At 45.3% G+C, this 25,940-nt stretch overlaps 1 protein-coding gene across 1 annotated transcript; it reads right to left on the bottom strand.

The window, feature by feature from the left end:
• PLEKHD1 (pleckstrin homology and coiled-coil domain containing D1) lies at positions 1-25,714 on the bottom strand. The gene is made up of 13 exons (XM_083607220.1): positions 24,785-25,714; positions 16,501-16,594; positions 15,277-15,366; positions 13,475-13,551; positions 8,697-8,788; positions 6,862-6,914; positions 5,372-5,466; positions 4,692-4,785; positions 3,390-3,571; positions 2,916-3,048; positions 1,454-1,598; positions 1,089-1,238; positions 1-482 (listed from the first exon to the last, which is right to left on the bottom strand). Exons 1-13 carry the CDS (start codon positions 24,931-24,933, stop codon positions 328-330), a joined length of 1,509 nt encoding a protein of 502 aa, XP_083463346.1. The 5' UTR covers positions 24,934-25,714; the 3' UTR covers positions 1-327.
• Positions 25,715-25,940: the final 226 nt, after the last annotated feature.

Genomic DNA, 25,940 nt, shown 5'->3' with positions numbered 1-25,940 from the left:
GAGTAAGCTGTGGTTTTGATTTGAGGCAAACTATGGAGTATTGACAAAGCACATCTAACTGGGAGTCTCAGCTGATGGGACGGGGCAGCTGGCAGAAAAGTCATAACATGCTTGGCAAAACGGCTCCTCTCCCCTCAGGAATGGCGGCAAACCACAACCTCCACCAATGGAGAGTGTTCTAGTCACCGCCCATCATTCCCTCAGAAAGAGCGCACTGCCAGCGGGCATCTCAATTCCACCTCCTCATCGCAACAATTTGGTTTTTGGCCGAGTGGAATGGTGGCAAGCTGAGTTCGGACTCTCCCTCCCAAGAGAAGGAGCAAAAGTTCACTTTTTGTTGCCTGAGGAGGAGCTCTGGCGCGATATCATGATCTGATAGATGGTCTCCCGGAAGTGCTGGTCCTGAGTCAGCCTCTTGGCCGCTTGCTTCAGGTCTTCTATGCTCTCGGCCTCCGAATACATGAACGACTGGGACTGCCGCACTGAAAATGAAAACAGCACACAACACTTAGTGCCGGGAGAGAGCCACACCAGGCGAGGAATGGGGTTGTTGAATCTGGAAGCTATTATGATAAAGTTTGACCTAGGTGGTGTTTAGCAGAAATGACTGAGGGCTCGTCCACACAACGGCTCATCCTGCCACTTTCCCCAGGGTAAACCTGCTGTTTACTGCTGAATCAGAACAAACATCAATCGGTTTTTCTGAAGACTGGCAGATTTGTTCCAATTCATTTGTAAGCAGTGGGTTTTCCCGGGGAAAGCAGTGGGACACACAAAAAACTGCTCAGACACATGCCTAGGAAGCCCAAGACAAGCAAGAAACCTCTTGGACTGATGCTTTCTAGGCAAGGGACAAGCGCAAGTGTGGCCTTGAGACCTCATTGTATGCATATAATTCAGTGCAAAGGCCAAAGAGAAAAGGTCAACTCACTCAGCCACAGGGGAGCATGCAAGGGAAAGGGGTGTCAGAGCTGGTCTTAGCAAAACTGCATCCTAGTGTTGCAAGGCAGGGCTCCTGCAAAATCTGCACTTGGCACCCCACAATGCAATCCCACAGGCCATAGGACAATATGGGGAATAGCACCTACAGTCAAGCCAGGAGTTGCTGGATCTCCTGCGATGGAAACGGCAGCTTTTTATCCTGCGAGTGGCCGCCTTGTGGAGGTACACAGAGTTCTTCATGATCACGGGCATCTTGGCTTCCAATTCAGCATTTCGGATGCACTCTTCAAAGAATTCTGCAGGGAAGAGACACCCAAGGGAGCCAGTTAAGATGTGCCTTACGCAGCCTCAGTTCAGATGGATGTAGCATTTTGGAAAATCTCCTTGAGGAGATTCAGTTCCGGCTGACGAGGATCAACAGTAGGCTTCTGCTTTCAGTTGTTCATCTGGATTTTTGGGGTGATGGCACCGGACGTGTTGGGGAAGGCAAGATAAATTATGGCTTGCTTACTTTTCAGATTGCTGACGTCGGCTTTCATTTTTTCCTCCTTCTCTTTGTTACGGTGCTTGCAATTCAGGCCTTGCTCCAGGCTCTGCAGGGCCTCCTCAGCCTCCTGTAAACGCTTCTCCAGGTCCATGCGAACCTTCACCTCTGCCTGAGCAGGAAGGAAATCAGGCAGCCCTCAACCAACCAATAAAAATAACCCAGGGAAAGAAACAAAACACCAAAAGACAAAACATAAGCAAGGACTTCCTTCCTTCCTTCCTTCCTTCCTTCCTTCCTTCCTTCCTTCCTTCCTTGCTTTCCTTCCTTTTGCTCTCTCTCTCTCTCTCTCTTTCCTTGTCTTCTTCTAAGGCACATCTGGGAACTTGTATGCTGTGACCTAATTCAGGCATAATTTATTTAATTATGGTATGGATTGTATTACAGTGGTACCTCGGGTTAAGTACTTAATTTGTTCTGGAGGTCCATTCTTAACCTGAAACTGTTCTTAACCTGAAGCACCACTTTAGCTAATGGGGCCTCCTACTGCTGCCGCGCTGCCAGAGCACGATTTCTGTTCTCATCCTGAAGCAAAGTTCTTAACCCGAGGTAATATTTCTGGGTTAGCGGAGTCTGTAACCTGAAATGTATGTAACCTGAAGAGTATGTAACCCGAGGTACCACTGTATATAAGTTGTTCATCTACGGTATGTATTTATCTATTTAAAAGATGTTTTTGGGCCATGCCAGTCAACATTCTGTGTGAAAGTACTGGGAGGAACGCAATTGTGCCAGACCTTTGAGGAAAGAGGAGTGTCCTTCATAACGTTTGGTGCCTTGGGGTGGGTTACTTGTCTCCCAATGTATACCTTTCTTTTATATTGCTTTTATTGTGAAGTTCATGTGTTATGTGTGTAGGAATAGGCCATATAACTTTTTGAACAAAGAATATACCTTCAGCTGTTGGCAACAGAGAGCGAAGGATAATGAGATTGTTTGCTGAGCCTAAAGCAGAAGCCAAATTGGTGTACAGTAGGGGTGGGTGTAGGGCTATCAGTAGGGATGGGTGAATCAGTCAATTTCAGATTCTCTCAGTTTCTCATTTTTCCAATCTTAAGTTCAGTTATGCAGATTTCCACATTAGCTTGTGATATATATATTTTCAAAAAGTCCCGATGAACATTTATCAGCATTTAAGTACAAATTTCTACAATTTTGCCCAATATACGCATATTTGCAAAGCAATTCCCCCAAATATAATGCATTTTTAATGTCATTTTCACTAATATATGCATTTTGCTTTGGCTCAATATATGCATTTTTGTCACATTACTTGGGATTGCAACATTCAGGGAAGTGTAACTTCTCTGAATGGCTCACAGGATGGTTGTGTTCCAGTTCTCGTATGGTTTGGGAAAGGGCAAATTAGGTAGAGTCCCCTTTAATTGCAAGCTGAATCAGATCGAACTGAATCCCCAGCTATCAGTACCTTGAGATCTCGCTCGGTTTGCTGCTTCTCAGCGGTCAGCTCTGAGAGCGAATTCTGCAAGGCCTGCGACTGGGAAGAGTAGAACTCCCGCTCCTCCTCTAGAGCTCGGGAGCGTTCTTCATTCTCCTTCATCCTGCAAAGCAGCACCAGAGACACATTCAGCCGTTGTCCCCATTACTCTGCCTCTTTTGTGTTTCTAGAGTTGCCAGGTTGCAACCCACAGATTGACTCTATACCTTCAAATCCTTCCACACAACAGAAGTGGCTCCTCTTTGGCCCATTCCCTCCTCTGCCCCCATTTTCCCACTCCCTCTCCTGCCTGTGGGATGACACAAGATGGCAGGAGCCATAGAGTCAAGGGAGGAATGGATACAAAAAGCCACAGATGCCAAGTCACCCGCTTCTTTCAACCAGGTTGCAAACAGGGAATCCTGTCTGTTTGGAAGACTCTCCTCCCCACCCCCCACCCCTCACCTTTTCTCAGCCAGGAGTTTCTCCTCCAGCAGCTGGTGCATTTTCTCCTCGATCTGGTGCAAGCTGCTCTGCAGACCCCCGGCAGCATCAGGTTGCTCACAGCTAGGGCTGGTCGGGGGCTGCAACTCGCTCTGGTTCTCTTCCAGCATTTCCAGAGTCCGTTGCTTTTCCAGGGAGAGTGCCTTCAAGCCACACAAACAGGTTGGATTGGTTACCCCTTACTTTCTGTTCACATAGGGGGCTCGTCCACACTTGCTCTTTCCCTGCCACTCTCCCCTGGGGAAGCCTGCTCTTTACCGCTGAATCGGGGCAAACATCAATTGGGTTTTCCGTGGATGGACGTTTTCTCTGATTCAGCAGGAAAGAGCAGGTTTTCCTGGGGAAAGTGGCAGGGCAGATGGAAAACCACTTGGACCTGTGTCTAAAAAGCACGGGGCAAGCAGAGAACCTCTTGCTTGCTAGGAATGGGGCAAGCCAAGTGTGGACGAGCCTTTAGTTGCAGTATGAAAAGTAGAGTCGCTACATTTCCCTTGATAGCAGTCCTTTAAACACACCCTCGTTAAATAGAAACTTCGCAGCTTGACCCTTTCTCATCACTGCATCTCAGTAACAGAAGAAACTTGACCAGCATAATTTCTATCTCTCATTCAGCATTTAGGCAGGCAACCCTTGAGATTACATGGGAAATGTATCATGTGAACAAAGAAAACCCATAATTCTGAGAGTGACTTTCCAAGACAATTATACCAGGAGGTATAATTAATTTGTTGATAGATGATTTTGTTGATTTCAGTGTCTATTTCTATTTTTTCCCAGTCTTGACATCCGTTCTTCCCATTTCCACATCTCTGTGGTTTTTAAAAATGAAGAATTCAAAATTCATACACATTTTCAAGTACATTTCTCCTAAAATAATGCAATTTTGCCAAGTATACACACTTTGGAATGCTTTTTGTGATTGGTAAGCAGCATTCCAAAATGCAGAGAAGTGCAACATTTCAAGGAATGAAATGTTCAAAGAGTTTTGGTTCATGTATTGGTTCAGGAAATGAAAACTGGGTATTAATGTGTGAGTCACAAAATGTATTGCAAAAAGCCCAGGAGCCCATTGTACGATCTCCTAAAACATCCCTGCCATGAATAAGGGAATTGTGCTATAAGCAAAACATCTTTCCTTGAAGCCTTAAGATTTTAGTTCTTACTGTATAGATTAAAAACTCATTCTGAAATGATTTCCATGGAAAACAGTTGCTAGATCTTAAAGGCTGCCATCTGGAGAGAGGTGGAAAGTAAGACACCTACTTCCAGGGTCTTCTGCAATGTCTCTGTCAGGTTTCGGAGTCCTTTCTTTTCCTCCTCCACTCCTTTGAGGGACTGGGCAGTCATCTCCAGCTCCCTGGAAAACAACCAGTTGGGGGAAGAAATTTTGATTCGTGCAGCCTTCGCCAACCTAGTGCCCTCTAAATGTTTGGGACTACAACTCCCATCAACCTTGGTCAGCACAGCTGGTGGGGGGGGGTCTGGGCAGGTGGGCCCGGCTTTGCGAGAAACAGCCTTGCAAGTTGCACGTTCACCATGACAGCACTAAGGTAACTATTACTAGAGTTTGGTAAATATTTTGCAGCTGTGTGCCGAATGACAGCGTCTGGTAAAAATGCTGCTTGAAAGAATAGCAAAATTTAAGGCTTATTAACTTCAGATTAGGAAAGTCATTCTGGGCACAAGAAAAACCTGAAGGCCATATCCAAAAGAGGAGCCCAAATTGCCAAAGGAGGAGAATACATGTATTGATATTATATGGAGGTCAATTTACAAGAACTAGCCAGTGGGGGACACAAGGATAGTTAAGAAGCAATGGGATGTACCAGGAAATAAGGACTTTCAGTGAGGGCTTGCTAAGGTGGCCATTCCCTCAAGATAATCACCCCTAGATGCCAATGAAAGGACCCACGTTTTCACCAGGCCGCTTCAGGTACTATTACCGTTTAATCTGCTCTTGCTCCACTCGCAAATCTTGCACAACCTCCTCAAACTGCTGCTTCTCTGCCTCCAGTACTTGGTTGAGGTGCTCCAGAGCCTTAAAAGAGAAGAGGAGGAGGTACATGGAATGCCCAAAAGGCTGCAAAGTTCCTTATCTCATACTGTGCCAGGTGCTGACATGTGGAAAACATGACAAATGTATCTGTGGAAAACACTTCCATGTAGAAGAGAACACAAACCTTGCACAGGTATCGTCACACAACGTTTGCTGTATGCAAACACACAGAAGGGGGTAATAGCAAAACACACTTTCACCGTGGCCTGGTTCTCAATGAAGCTAAGCCATAGTTTGTGAAACTGAACTATAACTAGACCTGCTCTGGTCAGCTAACTATGGTTTGTTTGTAGCCAACAAACCAGAACATGAAACCATGGTTTAAAGATGGCTTACAAATTTAGGGGTGAGTTAACTTTAGTTTCTCTTTGTGTCTACACCCACTATCCTGGCATGTTCTGGTTCCTCACCCCAGATGACTGCCAGGCTACAGAGCTGCAAGGCTAGAGCATTTTGAAAACAAAACCAGCACAGGGTGAAATAAAGCAACAGTTCCTTTGCCTGTGTGCAAGATTTAATCTAGTTTATTTAACAAACTATAGTTAAAACAAACTATGACTAAGGGTAAAGCGAGAATGCAGCCAATGTGTGCATATGCAGCAACAAATGCACAATACAAATCCGTACGTTCAGTGATCAGTAGGGACAACCATATTATAATTTCCAATATGGAAGTGCTCTCCACAGAGAATTTTAGGAAAGGAGGGTAAACCTGTGGTTTTCCAGCTGCTGCCTGACTCTCTCAGCCCCAAACAGCATGCCCAATGGTCAGGGAGGGATGACTGGGAGCTGCAGTCCAGCAATAGCTGAAGGACCACAGGCTCCCCACCCCTGCTTTAAAGAGATGCCATCAAGGTTTGTCCAGGATGACCACTTTTTTAAAAAAATTAAAAAATTGAAGCACTATATGAACAACATTCTTGTATTTTTCTGCCTATGCATTTATTGATTGATTTTTTAAAAAAATAAATAATCATTTGTGACGTGCAAACTGATCTGGGGAAAATTTATTGATGCAATGATGAGGCATGGTGTGAATAGCAGCTAGTGCTTCAAAACTTGCAGAACTATTCCCCGCCCCCGAAGTATTCTATCTATATTTAGATAGAATGAAGTTGGTGTGCTTCCAGGAAAGCCTTTAAAAGTGTTGCATCTGCCTTCACCCTAAGAAGAGATCATGATACTGTACAATCACTGGACCCCAAGCTGCCCCATAATTTTATTATCACAGATTTTCCTAAAACCCCAGACGCCCTTCACTCTAAACCTCTGGAGGGGGGGCATAAAATGCAAGTTGTTTCTATTGCATTAAATGGAAGTCTTGCTCTTACGCATGTTGTCAATAAACAAAGTCAGAAAGTTAAAAGGAGAATAAACCTCTCTCTGCTCCCTCTGTAGACACAGCTCTTCCGTCTCTTCCATCAGTTTATCTGCAAACAGACAGGGAAAAGTGAATGGAAGCAAATTGCTTAAGACAGTTGGACAGAAATTGCATGGACCTTGAAACACAGCACAGCGAGAACCTCGCTTCTTGCATATTGAGCTGTGATTATTTGAATTTACTATGATGAGATTGCTTTCGTGTGTTCTCGTCTCCCACCAGTCTCCTGCCAAATGAATTATAAATGACAACAGCAACTTGTTCAGCCTTTAGTGCCTTCCTTCCAAGGGGGTCATTGTCTACTAATGTACCTAGATTTACAACTCCTCTCATCAAGTAGGATGGCATCACTGCCTTCATTTAACGGATGGTTAAAAAGAGTACACACTGAACAAGGTCAGCAGCAAAGCAGTGAAAAGGCTCACTCCTAGTCCTTAAGGGGCTTTGACTGTGTTCATACACTTGGGGGAGGAAGCACGCACTGTGAAACAACAGCACAGTGTTCCCAGCTCCCATGCAAATGTTTCAGGGTGGGATTTGCATGAGAACAAGTGGGTGGGAGGTGCTTAAATTTCCCATTGCCTGATTCCAGTCTATTAATTCACCACTCAGAAAGCCCAGCCCCTTACCCCAACCGGCCTCAGCAATCCAAACCCAAGATTTGCCAGGATGGGATAGATGGTTGAGCTGGCTGAGCCTGGACTATACCAGTCCCCCATCCTCCGTCAGCTAAAGACAGGCACCCCCAAACTCGGCCCTCCAGATGTTTTGGGACTACAACTCCCATCATCCCTAGCTAACAGGACCAGTGGTCAGGGATGATGGGAGTTGTAGTCCCAAAAACATCTGGAGGGCCGAGTTTGGGGATGCCTGGCCAAAGATATGCTGGTATAAGTCCCGCATCCAGGCTCAGTCAGGGTTCAGCCCAAGCCGACTAAGCCAGGGTGAATCCCTAAAGAAGAGGCCTTCTGGGAGAGGGGAAGGAAGTTTTTAATATTCTGTTGGAAACTGCCCAGGGTAGCTGAGGCAACCCAGTCAGATGGGTGGTAATTATTATTATTATTATTATTATTATTATTATTATTATTATTATTATTTTACCACTGCCCCATTCCAAACTCCAGTCACTCAGACATATGTGACCCTGCAACCCAGAAGTTACACTGCCAAAAAGGTGGTGTAAGTCAAACTGCCCCACATCTGTCAGTAGTAGCTCCACTCCCGAACAGAGTTTGGGCTAGAGATTAGTTACATTTGCATAATTTACCCTGCATAAATTATGCTGTCTTCCTATAGTCTGGAATGCTCTGTCCCTGTGCTTTGACATAGGAGGTGCACCGCAAAGGCCTTCCCTACTTGATCTCCATGGGCAGGTGTCAGGCTACGACAGGAGCGGGAAATGTTCTCCTGAAAATGCCCCCTCCCCCGCCAGAGTCACATTACCTTGGAAGCTTCCATCACAACATCAAAACGAGTATCTTTGAACCTAGGAACGGTCTGCGCTCCCAAGGCACTCATTAACTCTGCTTTATTTTTGTCTGCTGTAATAGCTTAGCAGAACATGCTGCTTAATTGAGGTCACTGGTGATGAGGTCTTGAAGGTACACAGGCAGAACTGTTAACTCAGCCATCATTACAGAAAGAAGGTAGGCACCTGGGATGCTGCATATGGGGGGGGTCATTACACCTGGCACACACACCCCAACAACATGTTATAAAGCACACTGTACACTGATGTCGCTCTACAAATGATACAATGCATTAATCATATACTGATTTGTGCTGCTGATACGCTATTCCTCCCTGAGGACTAGCGGCTGTTAGTTCCAACCTAAATACTCCTGTTTCTCCTTGGCCAGCTGGAGTCCCTGGGCTTCGAGGCTCTCAATCATGGCTTCTCCCAGCTGAGCGTTTCTCCAGGTCCTGAAGAAAAGAACAAATGAAAGGATGGAAATAGCTCCTTTTAAAGAACAGCCTGCTGTCAAGTTTGCACTCTCCCCTCTCCCTGTGGCTGTGAAAGCAGAAGAAGCTCTTCACAAACACTGAACAGAGAGGGAGAGAGATGGCCTGTGAAAAAATGGCGAGTGTGGGCAGCCTGTTCCCCAAGTACATTAACCTGAACAGATAGGCTACCAGCTGGAGATAATGAAAACAAATCGCCAACACGACGATGGATCAGGAAACTCATTTCTCTCCAGAGAACAAAATGGCAATAAAAGCTTGGGGCCGAAGTAATTCATCAAGTCCTTTTAACCATCTCTTTCAATTTCCTAGGCTTTCTGCAGCTCTAGTAGCTCCAAAACTCTCCCCTTGTGTCCCACAAATCACAACCCTCCCGATTTCCCTCCACAGGCAGATTCTACATCCTGAAAGGCTGGAAACGTGAACCCCAAAGCCTGGATGTGGGCCGGGACCACACCCAGATTTCAGAGCAACAGATGGATCCAGAGCTCAGGATCGATGAATAATTTGAATTAACTGCCGGGGAAGCCTGAGTGCTCTGTTGCTGTTGTCTGAACCTTCCAGGCCTCTCGGTTTGGTGCTCAGGACGCTCTGCAGATGACACCCTTTCTCCCTGGGCCACACCATCACTGCCCCTACTTTGCACCAGCTTCTGAGTGCTTCTGGTCGGCCGGAATGTGTCTTTAAACTGTGACGGTGCTTCTTGCTTATCCAGATGGGTGCAGGGTTACCTGTGTGCAAGGACATGCATGTAGGAATCAGTGGTGTTTGTGTGGCTCCAGTCTACTTTACAAGAGGTTTTGACCTATAAAGCCTTAAACGGCTCAGGACTGCAAGACCTCAAGGACCACCTCTTTTCATATGAACCTTCCTGGACCCTGAGATCATCTTCTGAGGCCCTTCTTCGTGTGCCTCCTCCTCGAGAGGTCCGGAGGGTGGCAACACAAGAAAGGGCCTTCTCTGCAGTGGCTCCCCATCTGTGGAATGGTCTCCCCAGGGAAGTTCGCCTGGTGCCTTCATTATACACCTTTAGGCGCCAGGCAAAACCGTTCCTTTTTAACCAGGCCTTTGGTTGATCCAATTTACATCCTATGCCCTTTTAAAATGTGTTTTTTTGTGTGGTGGAGTATTGGGTTGCTGTTTTATTTTTATTAGATATTTTGTGGTTTTATATCTTGATTTTATTCTGTGAACCACCCTGAGACCCCTGGGTATAGGGCACTATAAAAATAATAATAATAATAATAATAATAATAATAATAATAATAATACACACCTGTTGCTTGGCCAGATTTTTTCTCTGCACCCCCCGGCATGTGCCCCCCACCCAAAGGTTGCCCAACAGGGAATGCAGCCCCCAATGCTGGAAGCATTCCCTGAACTAGATGAATGCCGTCCGTCCCTATATCTGAGGTCCCTGGACTGAGATTGCCACGCAGAGAGCAAAATGGACGTGCCTGCTCTGCTATGGATGGCCAGCTTGCTTGCTTTTGTCCCGCTGAAGCCCACATTTTTCAAAATGCTCCTTGACCTTCACGGCCACGGGCTCTCTGCTTCTCTCCTAACAAAGCAACTGCATGACTGGTGGAGCAATTCCTCAGAGCTATTTTAAACTCCTCTGGGCAGCAAAGGTGCTCTTCGGTGATTTTGCTTCTGCAGCAAGGATTACGCAAGCAGCAATCTAGATTGTTACAGTGGTACCTCGGGTTACATACGCTTCAGGTTACAGACTCCGCTAACCCAGAAATAGTACCTCGGGTTAAGAACTTTGCTTCAGGATGAGAACAGAAATTGTGCTCTGGCGGCGCAGCGGCAGCGGGAGGTCCCATTAGCTAAAGTGGTGCTTCAGGTTAAGAACAGTTTCAGGTTAAGAACGGACCTCCGGAACGAATTAAGTACTTAACCTGAGGTACCACTGTACTTGTGACTGAGCTGGGCTGTAGGCCTAGAGTTCTGGAGGGTATTTTGCACTGCAGACATTCGCTTGGTTATCAGCTGAAGGCTGGAATCTAGGTTGGCTTGATGGCATACTTCATAGTTCGTAGATTTAGGGGTGAGGCAAGTCCCATAAAGAGGGGAAGAGGAAACAAAGGTTGGCGTCTGAGAAAGTTCTGTAGCAGTTCATGAAGCAAGACAAGGGAGGACTGGAGCAGAAAGTTCAGGTAAGCTGACATAGGGAGGTTAGGGGACATTGACATAATAAGCAAGACCCAGTCTGATATGACTCCAGGGTTTTTTTTAAAGGCCTGCCAGACAGTTAACAAACTATACTGTGAACCAATAAGAGGCTGGAAACTTCCACAGCCTAATTAGGTGCTGCTGACTCTCTTCCCTCGTTCATTTGCACATGCAAGGGGTGAGTCAGCCGTTTAAAAGTGCATCAGAGGAAATCCAATAATGTCCAGGGGTGAGTGGGGCAGACATTAATTCATACAACAGTGAACTGCTGTCCCATGTGCACCCCAAAAATCGGCTGTGGGGGGCTGTGGGATCCTGCAAAGCAGTGTGTCTGCAGGGCAAACGAGAGGAATGGGATGTCGTGCAAGTCCACTCATGAGATTTTGCCAGCCGCCCATTGTTTATTATCTCTGGGATAATGGGTCCCAGGTCAATATGGAGCAGCTGGAAACTCACGCTTGCAGCTATTGGCAGAACAACCCAGTGCATGTTCACTCACAAGCCAGTTTTCCGTTTCAGTCACACCTGCCAAGAAGGTTGCTTAGGACTGCTGTATAGATGGCCAATGCTCTGTCTGATGCATAGGCGCCTTTTATTAAAAGTTATGATGTGCTTCGTCCTGCTACTGCTATTGTGACCTTGCTTCCCCAGTATGAGTACACACACAAAACCTAGAATAAACCCTGGTGGGTGAAAAGGGTTTTTTTTGTTTTTTTAATTGTTCCCTGTAAGCTTCAATGAAATAAAATCTTTCTAGCTGGATATAAACTGCTGGTATGGAGCAAACAGCAAAACTTAAGCAGCTTAGCTGACGATTATAGGGCTCTAAAAGTTCCCCATCTGTTTTGGGAGTGCCTCCCGCTGTAGCCCTTGCCTTGCTTACTTCTCGGAGATGGAAAGAGCTTCCCCTTTCATTATGTGAAACACAGCATGAAGGTCAGGAGGACAAGCACTTGCAGTCCAGTTCCATGCTCAGTGTGGGGTCCCTAAGCCCACTGAAACAATATAAAACACACCTAAATCAACATAGGATTGCAAGTGTGCAGCTCAGTCTTTCTTATGTTTATGCACTGGACTCACTGAGTATGCCAAGGTTTGCAGCCTCAGTAAAAAAAACATGCTTGCTGAATATTGCAGGGTAAGAATTTTGGAGTAACAGACTTCTTTGTAGAACTTTGGGGAGCTGCATTATTGCTGATGAGAAGAACACAATGAGATTCATCTTCTTGAAATGCATCTATGGTCCTAGTTGCCTGCATCTAGATTAGGAGGGAAGGGACCTCATCTCCTGGCCACAGAACCACAGTAGTAAGTGGCATAATAAACACTCCTGGACACGGTAACCTAAGTACAGAGGCCACTTTGTAAAGTTCCCTAGTCTTAAATGTACTGTTCTGCTAGTCAGAACAATGTGCCTACTAGGAAGTTACGAAATCTGGGACTTGATGATGCAGTGGTACCTGGAGAAAGCAGCTTTCATTCTCAGAGTCAAAGCCACAATCCAGACAGAGTTAAGTACCTTTAAATGCCATTGATTTCACTGGGAGAATTAGGAATGTGTGTCTAAGTTCTTAACTCTGGCTGGATATACAGTGGTACCTCAGGTTAAGTACTTAATTTGTTCCGGAGGTCCGTTCTTAACCTGAAACTGTTCTTAACCTGAAGCACCACTTTAGCTAATGGGGCCTCCTGCTGCTGCCGCGCCGCCGGAGTACAATTTCTGTTCTTATCCTGAAGCAAAGTTCTTAACCTGAAGCACTATTTCTGGGTTAGAGGAGTCTGTAACCTGAAGGTACCCACAATTCCCATTCCCCTTTCCAGGGCTGTTATTCCCTGCCTACCCCTCAGAAAATCCCTCCACTTCAGTTGCCATACCCAATTTCCACTTGATCCCAGCCCCAAATCTCCCCACTAAATTGTAGTTTAGTGTGATGAGAACAAACTGCTGCAAGCTCCATCAGGCTTGCATGTTCTTCCCTCCCCTCCTCTGGTGGAGTTGAAAGGAGTTTTGGAGTTTTTGCTTCTCTTTTTTCCGTAACCACACCGGTTAACACTGCGTATGGTTTGTTTGAAACAAGACAACTTCAAACTATAGTTTCAGGAGATGGCTTGTTTAAACAAACTGCAGCTAATGTTAACCACAGCTGAGAGGTTGAACAAAATGCTGAATTCTGTTAAAGTAAAACTGAAGCAAAGGCATCAAAATTTCTCCTTGTGGCTGGGCTGAGGAGAGGGGCAGGCAAGCTCTTTATTCTCATCACAGATTTCTGACTGTGGCCATATTCTTGCCATTATCTCCGTTACCCTCTTGGCTTTACTACTACAAATTATATATTTTGGGATACAGCCCCCAAAGAGCAGCAGATAGTATTAATGCTAACAATTAGAGTATTAATGAAACCAGAGCTTAGGTAAATAGTAGCTTTAAAGTAAGTGCAAGCCTAACAGAGCAGCTCCTCAGATACGTACACTTTCCCGGACTCCTGTAGCATTTCCAGCCACTGGGCTTGTTCATATTCTGATTCTGCTGCCAGGACAATGGTACCCTTAAAAGAGAAACACAGCGGCTATGAAGAGAGAAGCGGTATGAAAATATTAGGGCTGTTGCATGGGCCCATTGATCTGATTTGGGGCCTAATCCAGTGTTTCAGAGTAGTCCTGATCCAACCCTGGATGATCTTGGGCCACCCCAATCCTAATTGTGGACCTTGCCCAGTCATGCAATTAAGCATGTGGTCAACAAGGGAAGAAAGGAAGGTCACACACACACACACCTGGCTGCACCCACTTTTGACTGGATGAAAAGTGGGTGGAATGGACCTAATCTGTCTCAGGGTGATTTGGGGCTGCCTCAGTCTGATCTGGCCCAAATCCCAGGTCCACCTGAACCTCTTTGCTTGTGTATGACGAGTGTCCAGGGAGTATATCTGTACTAGACACATCAGTTTTATGCTAATTTAACAGGGGGAAGAAGGACTGCCGCTCAGTTGTAGAGCATCAGATTTGCATGCAGAAAATCCCAAGTTCAGACATCAGCATCTCCAGGTACAGACCCTCCAAATGTCCCTATTTTCCAGGGATGTCCCTGATTTAGAGAAGCCACCCCGGTTTCTGATTTAATCCCGGAATGTCCCACTTTTCTTTAGAATGTCCCTATTTTCATTGGAGAAATGTTGGAGGGTATGGAGTTATCCAACCCCCAATCCATCTGAAGGCAATCGTGTAAAGGGAAGGGTTGTGGTTTTTTTAATGTTTATTGTTTTGTTATTATATGTGTTGGAAGCTGCCCAGAGTGGCTGGGGCAGCCCAGTAAGAAGCGTGGGTTGTATTTCTCCGACGTATTTTCATCAGAGAAATGTTGGTGGGAATGCAGGTAAAGCTGGGAAAAGACCCCCCTCTGAAACCCTGGAGTTTCTGCACTGCCAGTCATTGTAGGTAAAGCTGACCTAGATGGTCTGACTAGGAATTGTAGTTAGACCAGGGATACCCAGTCACCCTTACAAACTATTCTCAGAGGTCCCTGGGGAGAGAGAATAACTATTAAGCCCAGGGATCACCACTGTGGAGTCTGTGGGTGCCCGGGTGCCCACAGAGGCCTTCCCTGGCGTCCACAGGGTTCCCTCTCCTCCTAGAATAAGGCTTCTGTTCATAGAATCACAGAATTGTAGAGCTGGAAGGGAGAATCATCTAGTCCAACCCCCAGCAAAGCAGGAATCTTTTGCTCAACTATGTTGCAGTCAATATAGCAGGTTGCTGTATCTACAACAGTTTCTCCAATTTGCAAAGGTGGCCACAAGCCCAGAAAGGCTGTTAACCCCTGGTTTAACTAGTGTAATGTCTAGAAACAGCCTTACTTTGACACCACAGCGCCTTATGTGAAAAGCTGCAGTTACAGAAAACAAAACTGGGAGGTCATTCCATTCCCCATAAGAAATATGCAGCGTGAATATATATAGTGGAGAAGGGCTGTAGTTCAGTGGTAGTGCATCTAATCCTCATGCAGAAAGTCTCAGGTTCAGTCCCCAATATCTCTGGGCAGGGCTAGGAGGATCCCTGTCTGAAATCCCAGAGTGTCACTGCCAATCAGTGCAGGCCATACTGAGCTAGATAGACTAACGATCTGACTCGGGATAAGGCAGCTTCCTGTATGTGGCAGTTTCAGTCACATTCATTTCTCATCTGTCAGCACACTCAGCTTATTCCTTAATTGGCGGCTTGCAACAGCTTGAAAAAATACTGTAAACTGAGGAGGAAAAGGAAATTGTCTTTACGTGGAAGTCCTCATGGGAGATTTTCATTGCATAAGGCATGTTTGGCTCTTCTTTGGCTTCAACGATGCAGCCGCCCAGAGGTATGACACCCTGTGGAGACACACCAAAAATTTAGACTAGTTCGTGTGACTCCCTACTGAATTGCAGCATGATACAGCTTAAAATGGGACACGGGTGGTGCTGTGGGTTAAACCACAGAACCTAGGACTTGCCGATCAGAAGGTTGGTGGTTCGAATCCCTGTGACGGGGTGAGCTCCCGTTGCTCGGTCCCTGCTCCTGCCAACCTAGCAGTTCGAAAGCACATCAAAGTGCAAGTAGATAAATAGGTACCGCTCTGGCGGGAAGGTAAACGGTGTTTCTGTGCGCTGCTCTGGTTTGCCAGAAGCGGCTTAGTCATGCTGGCCACATGACCCAGAAGCTGTACACCGGCTCCCTCGGCCAATAAAGCGAGATGAGCGCCGCAACCCCAGAGTCGGCCACGACTGGACCTAATGGTCAGGGGTCCCTTTACCTTTACCTTTGCAGCTTAAAATGAGTTAGGGTCAATGGGTATCTATCATGGTGGTTTCTAGCTCATCCTTTGGTGAGATTAGAGAAAAACCAGAAAGTCCCCCATTTAGATCTCCCCTCAGCCACGGACGACATCACTCTTTTTCAGCTGCAGCCCCTCTGCAGTAGCAGTCATAACAATATGGATCTATCTTAGACTGTTATATCTTTAAAGCACATTCTTTCCCTCAAAGAATTTTGGGCAATGTAGTTTACCGCACAGAGGATTAGAATTCCTAGCAACCCTTTAAAAACTACAGTGCCCAGAATTCTTTGAGAGAAAATGTGCATTGACTTTTCTTTAAAGGTGCATTATGAGAAACTGTACATGAACTATAGAATGTACATGTATTAATTTACAAAGCCCTGAACAACTAAGGTCCAGAGTACCTATGGGTCCACTTGAATCCTCATATCCCAGCTTAATCATTGAGATCTCCCATAGTGCCACCGGTTGACCCCTGAGTTAGGCAACACTCAAGTGCCCACAGAGGAAATGATTGGATACCCATTCATTCATATTTAAAAGGGACAAGAATCAGAAATATACACATTCGTGTTTTTAATGCCCAGTTAGCACACCTAGGTACTTCCAGGGATATCTTCTATGAAGAAGATACACAAGAGTCTAGCTCCAGGTGTCTATGAGGAGCGCATTTGCAGATGCTGCTTACTTTAGGGTGGATATTAAAGTAGCGATTGTTTTCAAAGTTCTTCTTTTCATTCTCAGCATAGTAAAGCAGAAAACTCTCCTTGATGATAAAGAACCTGAAAAGAAAGGAAGACAGAAATATTACATTTTATAAAAACACTTAACTCCCCAATAATTTCATATGGATGACAATACTGCAGGTGGACTGTATCATGATTCTGTGGAAAGTGCTAATATTACCAAACTTTGTGTTTGACCTGCAGATCTCTCTAGCAATGTGCACCACGCTCTCTCCTTCCAATGACATGTGCTGATTGGCTAGTATTGTAGCTGCCCTTACAGCTCTGTGCTTCCAACCAATAGGCTGACCTGATACTATCAGACCTGAAAGGTTTAGAATAGAGGTTTTCAAATTTTCTACCCTCAGGACTCACCTGAGATGGCTGAAAATTACTGAGGCCCAATAGTCACAAAATGGTGGCACAGGGGCAGAGCCAGGCATAAAATGGTGGCAGAAAGAAGATGATTTTGGCATAATCAGCCAAAACAATAATTCAAAATAATTTTATCCTTCGTTAGAAATTGCTACATTGTGAGTCACCAAGTTAGAAGATAATTTGAGAAGGCCTTTTATTGCTAGTAGTTCATTTGTATTGTTTTACACACACACACACACACACACACACACACACACAAAACTTCATGAAAAACAAGAGATATTAACTGAAAGCAGTTACACATTGGGTTATAAAGTGGGGATGGATTTGGTTGAATCACTGAATGTGGTTATTTTTCACCCTTGGATGGTGGTAGTGGTGTGCATGGGCTATTTTGGGGAGGGGTCATCACATGTGCATGAGCATCCAGCCTCCCTCTCCAAGCCGGGCGGAAGCTTCCAGGATTTTGGGAAATAGGCACCAGGGTACCATGTAGAGGACTAGTCTAGTCCCCCTAAGGGTCCACTGACTGCATGCCAGTGGATGTTGATTATCTTTGTGGAGGGGTTTTCACCAGCAAACCCAGAGAAGGAGTTAGATCGAAAGAGATGACTACAAATTCACCCTCTAATGGGATGAAGGATATTCCCTTGCTACTGTAAGCCATCCCAGCAGTGAGAGTGTTCTATGAATATTATCTGTACATTTAAGTTTTAGCTCTGCAGTTCGGAGGGCTTAAGAACCTCAGGAGGCCAAATACTGGAATGATACACTGTTCCCCCATGTTTGCTCTTATGTGTGAAAGGAGCAAAGCAACATTAGCAGAGTATGAAAAAACTGAATATAGAACCCACTGACATTGTCTAGGGATTTGAAGCCTAAAGTGAAATGTAATTATCCAGGCTGGAGATTTGTTTTGAATGTTCTCAAAGTGACAAAAGGAGCTTGAGAGGTTTGCAGCTCCCAATATTTCTTTAGATGATAGGTTTGCCCTTAATTGCTAATATACTTCAGAGCTATTCCAATTCTCAGCCTTGGCAAAGGAAAGGCACTTTCTGTCTGAGCAGAATAAGGGCCTCTTGATTCATCATCCCCAGAAGCTCCTGCTTGGATAGGTGTTTTCTCCAGTTCCTCAGTAAATCACTCCAGAAGCACTTCCGTCAACAATGGCATGGCTAAATGCAAATCTCTGCATCCCCATCTCAAATGCAAAGTGTTAGTCTAGGGACTCTCTAATATTAAGTTTAGTTATATTCATTCATTCATTTCTATGCCACTCTTCATCCAAAGATCACAGGGCAGTTTACAATATAAAAACACAAAAATACATAACATGATATCAAACAATAATAATAACCACACACACAGTTTAAAAGGCCATAGATTGTTTAATAAACCAAAGGCCTGGGAGAAGAAAAATGTTTTTTGCCTGGCGCCTAGAGATATGTAATGACTCCCACCTTTCATCCAGGAAACTCAAGGTCACCCTCTCCATAGTACCCTCACAACAAATTGGTGAGGTAAAAAAGGTAAAGGACCCCTCGATGGTCAAGTCCAGTCAAAAGTGACTATGGGGTGCAGTGCTCAGCTTGCTTTCAGGCCGAGGGAGCCAGTGTTTGTCCAAAGACAGCTTTCCGGGTCATGTGGCCAGCATGACTAAACCACTGCTGGTGCAACAGAACACCGTGACGGAAACCAGAGTGCATGGAAACACCATTTACCTTCCCACCGCAGCAGTACCTATTTATCTACTTGCACTGGTGTGTTTCCGAATTGCTAGGTTGGCAGGAGGTGGAACTGAGCAACCTTCTGATTGGCAAGCCCAAAAGGCTCAGTGGTTTAGATCACAGCGCCAAGGGCCAAGCAGGGATTTGAACCCTGGTCTTCCAGGTCCTAGTCTGACACCATAGCCACTGCACCAACATCTATTATCATCAACTTCATTAGGAGCCAGTTGCCTTTTTCTTGTTATTGTCAATATTTGAACCCACTTAGCAGGGCATGTGGTGAAGGTGGAGGAGGGAGAACCATTTTTTTCTTCCATTCTGTCAAGTGAGCAAAGTTGCTTCGTTTGTGGCCACACTCAGGGCTTTCTAGTGTTAAAGATTTCTTTGCATTTGGTCTTCCAGAAGACCTTGTTTTCTTAGCGAAGAACTGAAGGCTGGAGGTGGATGGTGGCTTTTCCATGAGTGAAAGATGGCATGGTAAAGGATCGCTGCCCATGCTGTGCAGACTTGTTTATTTTGCTGCACTATAAGAACCTGACAAGTCTGTTCGACTGTGACCATGGTGGGACACCTCCACACCCCACCCCCGGCCACTAGAATGCACATCACAAGAAGAAATTATGGTCTTTAGCATTTCACTTTTACTCCCTGAAAAATATAAACTCTTCATTTTTAAAAGGTATAATAAAATGGATTCCAGGAAGTTTAAAGACAATACTTGAGAAGACTTAAGTGCAGAGATCAGGTGTGGTCATTCAAAGGGCATTTGTGTGGAATTGCTTTCCCATTCTAGTCCTCCATCCTGCTTGAGCCCAACCTCCTAAATTAGACATGGGAGGTATCCATAAAAGTACAGCCACATTTATTCTTACAGCAACAGCCAAGGCGACATTTTCCCACCTTCACCGCATCAAGCAGTTGGTCCCTTACCTTTCCCGCCCCGACCTGGCCACAGTGATCCATGCAACGGTCACCTCCAGGTTCGACTACTGTAATTTGCTCTACGCGGGGCTGCCCTTGAAGCTGTCCCAGAAACTCCAGCAGGTGTAGAATTCTGCAGTGAGGCTCCTCACAGGGTCTCTGCCATGGGAGCATATTCACCCAGTGCTTTTCAAGCTGCACTGGCTCCCGGTGGAGTACAGGGTCAGATTTAAGGTGCTGCTTTTGACCTTTAAAGCCCTTCACGGCCTAGGACCCTTGTACCTACGGGACCGCCTCTCCTGGTATGCCCCACGGAGAGCCTCAAGGTCCATAAATAACAACACCCTAGTGGTCCCAGGCCCTAAGGAAGTTAGATTGGCCTCAACCAGAGCCAGGGCCTTTTCAACTCTGGCTCCGTCCTGGTAGAATGCTCTGCCTCATGAGACCAGGGCCCTGCAGGATCTGATTTCCTTCCGCAGGGCCTGTAAGACAGAGTTGTTCCGCCTGGCCTTTGGCTTGGAGCCAATTTGATTCCCTCCCCCTCTTTCTTTTTTCTTTTCCTTTCTCTTCCTGCAATGAGGCTACATTTTAATATTATAATGTTTCAATATTTTAATGTTGTATTCTAATTTTGTTTTTAAGTTGTATTCATTCAACTTGTTTTTATTATTGCTTGTTAGCCGCCCTGAGTCCGGCCTTGGCTGGGGAGGGCTGGGTATAAATAAAAATTATTATTATTATTATTATCCTTACGCTTTATGCCAATACTTATCCTTATCCCAATGCCAATTGCCTGACATCAAGTGCAGGACAGCAAAAAGCACCTCACAGCACCAGTACTGGAACCAAGCCCTCTTTGAGAGGAAAAATCATCTGAGGTCATCTCTATTCTCTGAACTTAAGTGTTGTGGAGGTTAGCGCCACAGCTGGAGATAAGTGTTGTCTCTGCTGCCTTTTAGAGGATTCAGTACAGAAGATATCCAGAAATTGATGAAGCATCCTTATTTAAAAAACAACAACAAAAAAGACAAAAACTGTTCATGGTAGGGGAGTATAGTACTCACATTAATGATGTCAAAAGAAATCTTAGGGTTCAGGTGACAACTGTATAAGCTCCCACTGTCACAGTGTTGCTAATTCTAGCCGGAGGACATAATGTTCAGGAGTGTTTATTATGTTGATTGCCCAAAGGTGGAAGGCTCCACACTCCTGCTTTAGGGAGAGCGTAACCCCCTTCAGAACAGGTTGAACTCCACACACCTGGACAGGTGAGCCAGATACTAACACTGTCTCCAGCTTTTCTGGATTCTAAGGTGTGTTTTTGTTTTTACTGACATCCAGTCCATTATCATATCCAGGCACTGATTCTGCCTCATGTGTTCTTTCCAGAGAACTACCTTCACAAACTGCTGACTCACACAGTATGTTTTTTCTGTACACACACCTGGTATGACTGAGACTGCTTATATGAAAAAAAGAAAAAGAGCCAGATTGTGGGATCAACTCCACAAAAGCCTGTTTTCCATCCATAAATGTTTTGTTCCTAATACACACAGTCAATGAGATTAGTTAGGTAATATTCATAAGCGCGTTTTGAAAACATAAAAGGGCTGTGTTAAGTATTCCCCACAGATTATAACATCGTTGTTGGGTCTTGGAGCCCTCAATGCTTTTTTTGGAATAGCTCCAGGAACTAAGTATAGCAACTAATTGATGTTGGGGTGATCTTTCCTCCTCTGGGGATATTCCAGTAAAAGTGGAACAAGACAGCCTCCAGGGCGGTTCAGTTTTGAAACTGCTCAGTGGGATGCATGTGACACCTGGAAGGCTAAGACAGGCTTCCCCAACCGGCTACCCTCCAGATGTGCTGGACTACAACTCCCATCAACCGAAGCCAGGATGACTTCCAAAGCCATTTAAATAGGTCAGGCAACAGACATTTGGTGTGGAGGAGTGGATAAGGTTTGTGCTGTGTTCCTGTTTGTTAACTGCAGTTTTCTGTCTGACCATCCTGAATTGTTAACTAAAGTTTGTCCAGATATTTCCCCTGATTAATCATGACTTTTATATGGCTTTGGAACCTTAGTATAGTGCAGTGCTTCTCAAAGTGCGGGTCACAGATGGGTCCAAAAATGTTCCTGGGCAGGTGACAGTGAAACAATGAGGAGCTTTTTAAAAACTTGTTTCCTCTATATTATCATTATCATCATCATCATCATCATCATTTCTATAGTGCTTTATATTTTTAAGAAATATAAACCTACATCAAATAAAACAATCCCAAATAAAACATTACTGAAGAAAGTCAAATATAAAGTACAGTATACGTTCAAAGCAACAGGGAACTAAAATGTTATCTTAAAGATTTCAAAATAAAACTTTACAAAGGAGGTCAACTTCAGAATGCACATTTAAGGCAGCAAAGTTAACAAACAACATACCATTATTGTCATGAGGCTTCTAAATGACAGAGTTATTCCCCATATTTATGTATCATGGTTAAGTTCTATTCAAATACATACTGCTGTTAGCAATGAGCAGTACAGTTGTGCCAAAAATTTCACCAGCATTTCTTGCAACCATTCTTCATCAATAAATGGGGCGGCAAATACCACCCACTGGATCAGACTGAAAGCCTATCTTAGGCGGCCATTCTGTCATGGTCTTTATCTCTAAACTGGGCTTGGAACACACAGCATTGCAAACAAAGGATGACTTCAAAGGAGAAGGACTCTTCTATGATGGTCCTGCTCAAATAGAGGAGGCATGTAGATGATCCTGGGTAGATTCTTCTTCAGTGCCAACTTCTCTTGCCGTTAAAGCCTTAATTCAGGGTGGTGGTAGGGATTTATAAGGAAAGTACAACAGAGGAGGGTGGGGTCACACATGCACCAGAGAGACCAGCTATGTTAGCAGAAAGAGTCCCTTGCGTTCCCTTGGATTAACCTAACCTGTCCTTCCCTTTGCACCAGCTACACTATGGGCAGAAGACGGCTTCCCTTCCTTGCCAGGAGGTGGTCCAGTATTGTGGCTGCTGAGTATTGGGTTGGGATATGAAACACTCAGCTTAATTTCTCTGATTAGGCCTGAAGCTCATCTTAGTGGCCTTTGACACTGTTGGGCAGTGGAACGGACTCCCTTGAGAGGTTGTGAGCTCTCTTTCACTGGAGGTTTTTAAGCCGAGGTTGGATGGCCATCTGTCATGGATGCTTTCGTTGTAATTCCTGCATTGCGGGAGGTTGGGTTGGAGTGTAGATGACCCTCGAGGTCCCTTCCAACTCTAAAAGTCTATGAGTCTGTGACAAATGATGATGACTCAGGGCTGGAGCAGTCATGTGATGCTGGAGATACGTCCAAAAGCAGCCACGGGGTTAGATCAAAACAGTGAAAAGGGCTGTTGACCAAACTAGGGGTGGGGTGGGATGCTGTAGGTCAGAAAGGAACTTTGGGAAAGGATTTAGAATGGGAGAAATCTATTACTCAGCATCTTCAGGTAGGACTCGGGGAAACCCCTGCCTGAAAGTCTGGAGAGCTACTGCCAATCAGAGTAGGCAATGTTAGGTTAGATGAACAAGACAGGTTCCTGCGGTTGTTCCTTCATTACAGGAGGAAGTTACTCCCTCTCCCCCCCCCAAAAAATCCCAAATTTGGAGCACATGCTTGGCAAGCAAAAAACCTCCTGTTTCATTCCTGACATCTTAAGAAAGATCTAGGAAAGACCCTTGTATTTCTGGGAAAGACCTACAAGTTCCCCATGCCTTTCCCACAACTAGCACCCCCTGATTCTTACAGCTTAGATGCATATACGCATTTGAGTAATGCTACCTGCTAAAAGTGACCACTTCCAGCAATAAAACTGCTGCATTAATAATTACGCTCTGAGGCCGGAGTTGCATGTAAGCAATTTAGTTTGGAGGAAATGAGCATCGGAGAGAACTTTCTGCCAACTGTGAAGGAATCTTTTGCCCTTCAGCGTTCTCTCTCACAGGGGATAAACCACCAGTCCTTGGCTCCTTTCAGAAACACCATGACTCTGGAATTTTAAATAGGACTTGCTTGTAAACACCAAGCACCTTGGCTGTCATTTTCTTCTTGTAACAGATTAACAAAACTAGTGTCATGCTGAACTTATGAAACAAAAGGAAAGACGACAGGAAGAAGGGGGGAAAGTCGCTGAGAGTAGTCTTTTCCTAACGAAGGTACTTTACTGTTGATGGTGACACAATTTCTTAAATTATGTATGAGTGTTTGTAGTCAAATCCCTTACCCAGATTTATCCATCAGCAGGACCGGTTCCACATGACTCATAATACATCACTAGGTCCCCACAGCACTCCTACTTCCCATTTACTCAGGAGCAAGTTCCATCTGGGCCTAAGATGGGGGTCCACGATATTACTAGGTCCAGGGGCACATTTGGTATCCTAAGAAATTGTCATGGGCATCTCAAAATACTCATTTCACAGAACCACTGATGCTCAGATCCCATCCAAAAAGGGGAAAACGCCTACACAACCCCCTCCACTTTTTGTAGACATTCTGATGTCTTTTTTTGTAAAGGAAAAGTGTCTGCATTATGGGGACATCACACATTCTCAGCTCAAACCGCAACCTTCCCCAGCTAGCGTGGCAATTGTGAGAGCAAACGCAACATGGCTGAAAGTCACAGACCCCTATTGGATAGTACCTGCGACATCACTCACAACACAACTCCTCCCTGTCATACTTGCCCCATGTCCTGCCTTCAGGACATGCAACCAGTTACCCAGAAAAGAATTCCTGGTCCCCCAAACCCAAGTGTTCTGTGAACTTCAAAAGGCCACACATATTCTTTCTTAAAGCTAGCCCAATGCTAGCTCCAATTTTCTTTCCCTGGGGCACAGAGGGCAGCAGACAGAGACACCATGCCAGTCTCCAAGGAGGGCAAATGCCACTACACATACCTGCTAGCCTACAGATGCTATGAAGCTGCAGCTGATCTCTTACAACACTGTGTCGAACACAACCTTAGCATACTTGCTGAGCTCTCCCCTCAACTCTTGAACCCATCTGCTTGGTCATGGAATGGTTTTTCATGCCTGGCTTGAGTGTCCCTCGGTGACTTCCCTTGATTTTCTGGCTCTTCCCCTCCAGCACAAACTCTATTGTCGTCCCCCGCCCCCCCCCCCCATCTCCCCAGGGAGCCTTTTCTTTGCAACGGCAGCTCTTTCCAAACACTTACCTCCTGGACCACTTGGCTGAGGGTCTCCCAAAGGGTCTCTTCCAGAGCACTCCATACAGCTGCACTTTGGTGCTGATATCCAAGGCATCCGAATCGGCAGGTTCCATCGATGGCGAAGGAGACACCGTGTTGGATTTTGAAGTGAACATTGTTGAGGGAGGGAGATGGATTTTTGAGCTGATTCTCTGCCTCTGCTCTGCAGCTCAGGGAATCCGATTAAATGCAATGAACCAGAAGGACGTAACCAGCCGCCCCGGTGGGAGAAACACACACACACACTAGAGAGGCTGAGGCTGTGCTTTGAATCAATATCTGGACTGCTCAGTGCTCAGTCAATACCTGTCTCCCTGATGCAGTGATGATGAGAGCTTCCTCGCGCCATGTGCCCGCTTCCTGATGTGCCGGAGAGATGGAGTGAGTCAACATTCCAGACCAGCCTGAAAACAAGCGAGGCAGAATGAACGCTCCAAACATCGCGCAGCAGGCCAAACTCTGAATGTGCATGAGACGCTGGCAAAATGCCCACTGCAGCAGAGGCCGGAGCACATTAATACTTAGCATGCATCTGCTTCTGTCCTGTAGACACAGGGTGAGTGGATTTATTTCTCACTATGTATACAAAGGTATACACAAGTGTCCTGCTGGACAACAACATCCCTAAACAGAAGCCAGGCTTGCTTCTGTGCCTCTGTAGTGCCTGTTCAATCTTTTAACTGCATAAGCAGACTATTATTTTATTTATTTATTTAAAAAAAACCTATTAATCCTCTAGTTTTCTTAACTGCAGAGGGAGAAATGTACCCTATAATAGCTTCCCAGAACTTCCCAGCATTCAGAAGGAGGGGGGAAGCAGGAAAGAATATGCTTTCCGCTTTGGCAGTTGTACTGTGCGGTGATGGGAGATTGATTATATGGGGAATGGTAAAGATTGGTTGGACAGTATTCTCGAAGCTACCAGCATGAGTTTGACTAAACTGTGGGAGGCAGTGGAAGACAGGAGTGCCTGGTGGGCTCTGGTCCATGGGGTCACGAAGAGTCAGACACAACTAAACGACTAAACAACAACAAAAGATTGTCCAGAGCTGTTAAAAGGGAATAAAAGCCTCATGTTCCCCCAGTGCTGTTTTTGACTTTGTTCAGGCTAACATCACGATTC

This window comes from Podarcis filfolensis, assembly GCF_964270895.1.
Source record: "Podarcis filfolensis genome assembly, chromosome: 1".
In the NCBI taxonomy this organism is placed as follows: Eukaryota; Metazoa; Chordata; class Lepidosauria; order Squamata; family Lacertidae; genus Podarcis; species Podarcis filfolensis.
Note: the sequence above shows the minus strand (reverse complement) of the source record. Positions and strands in the feature narration are given on the sequence as shown.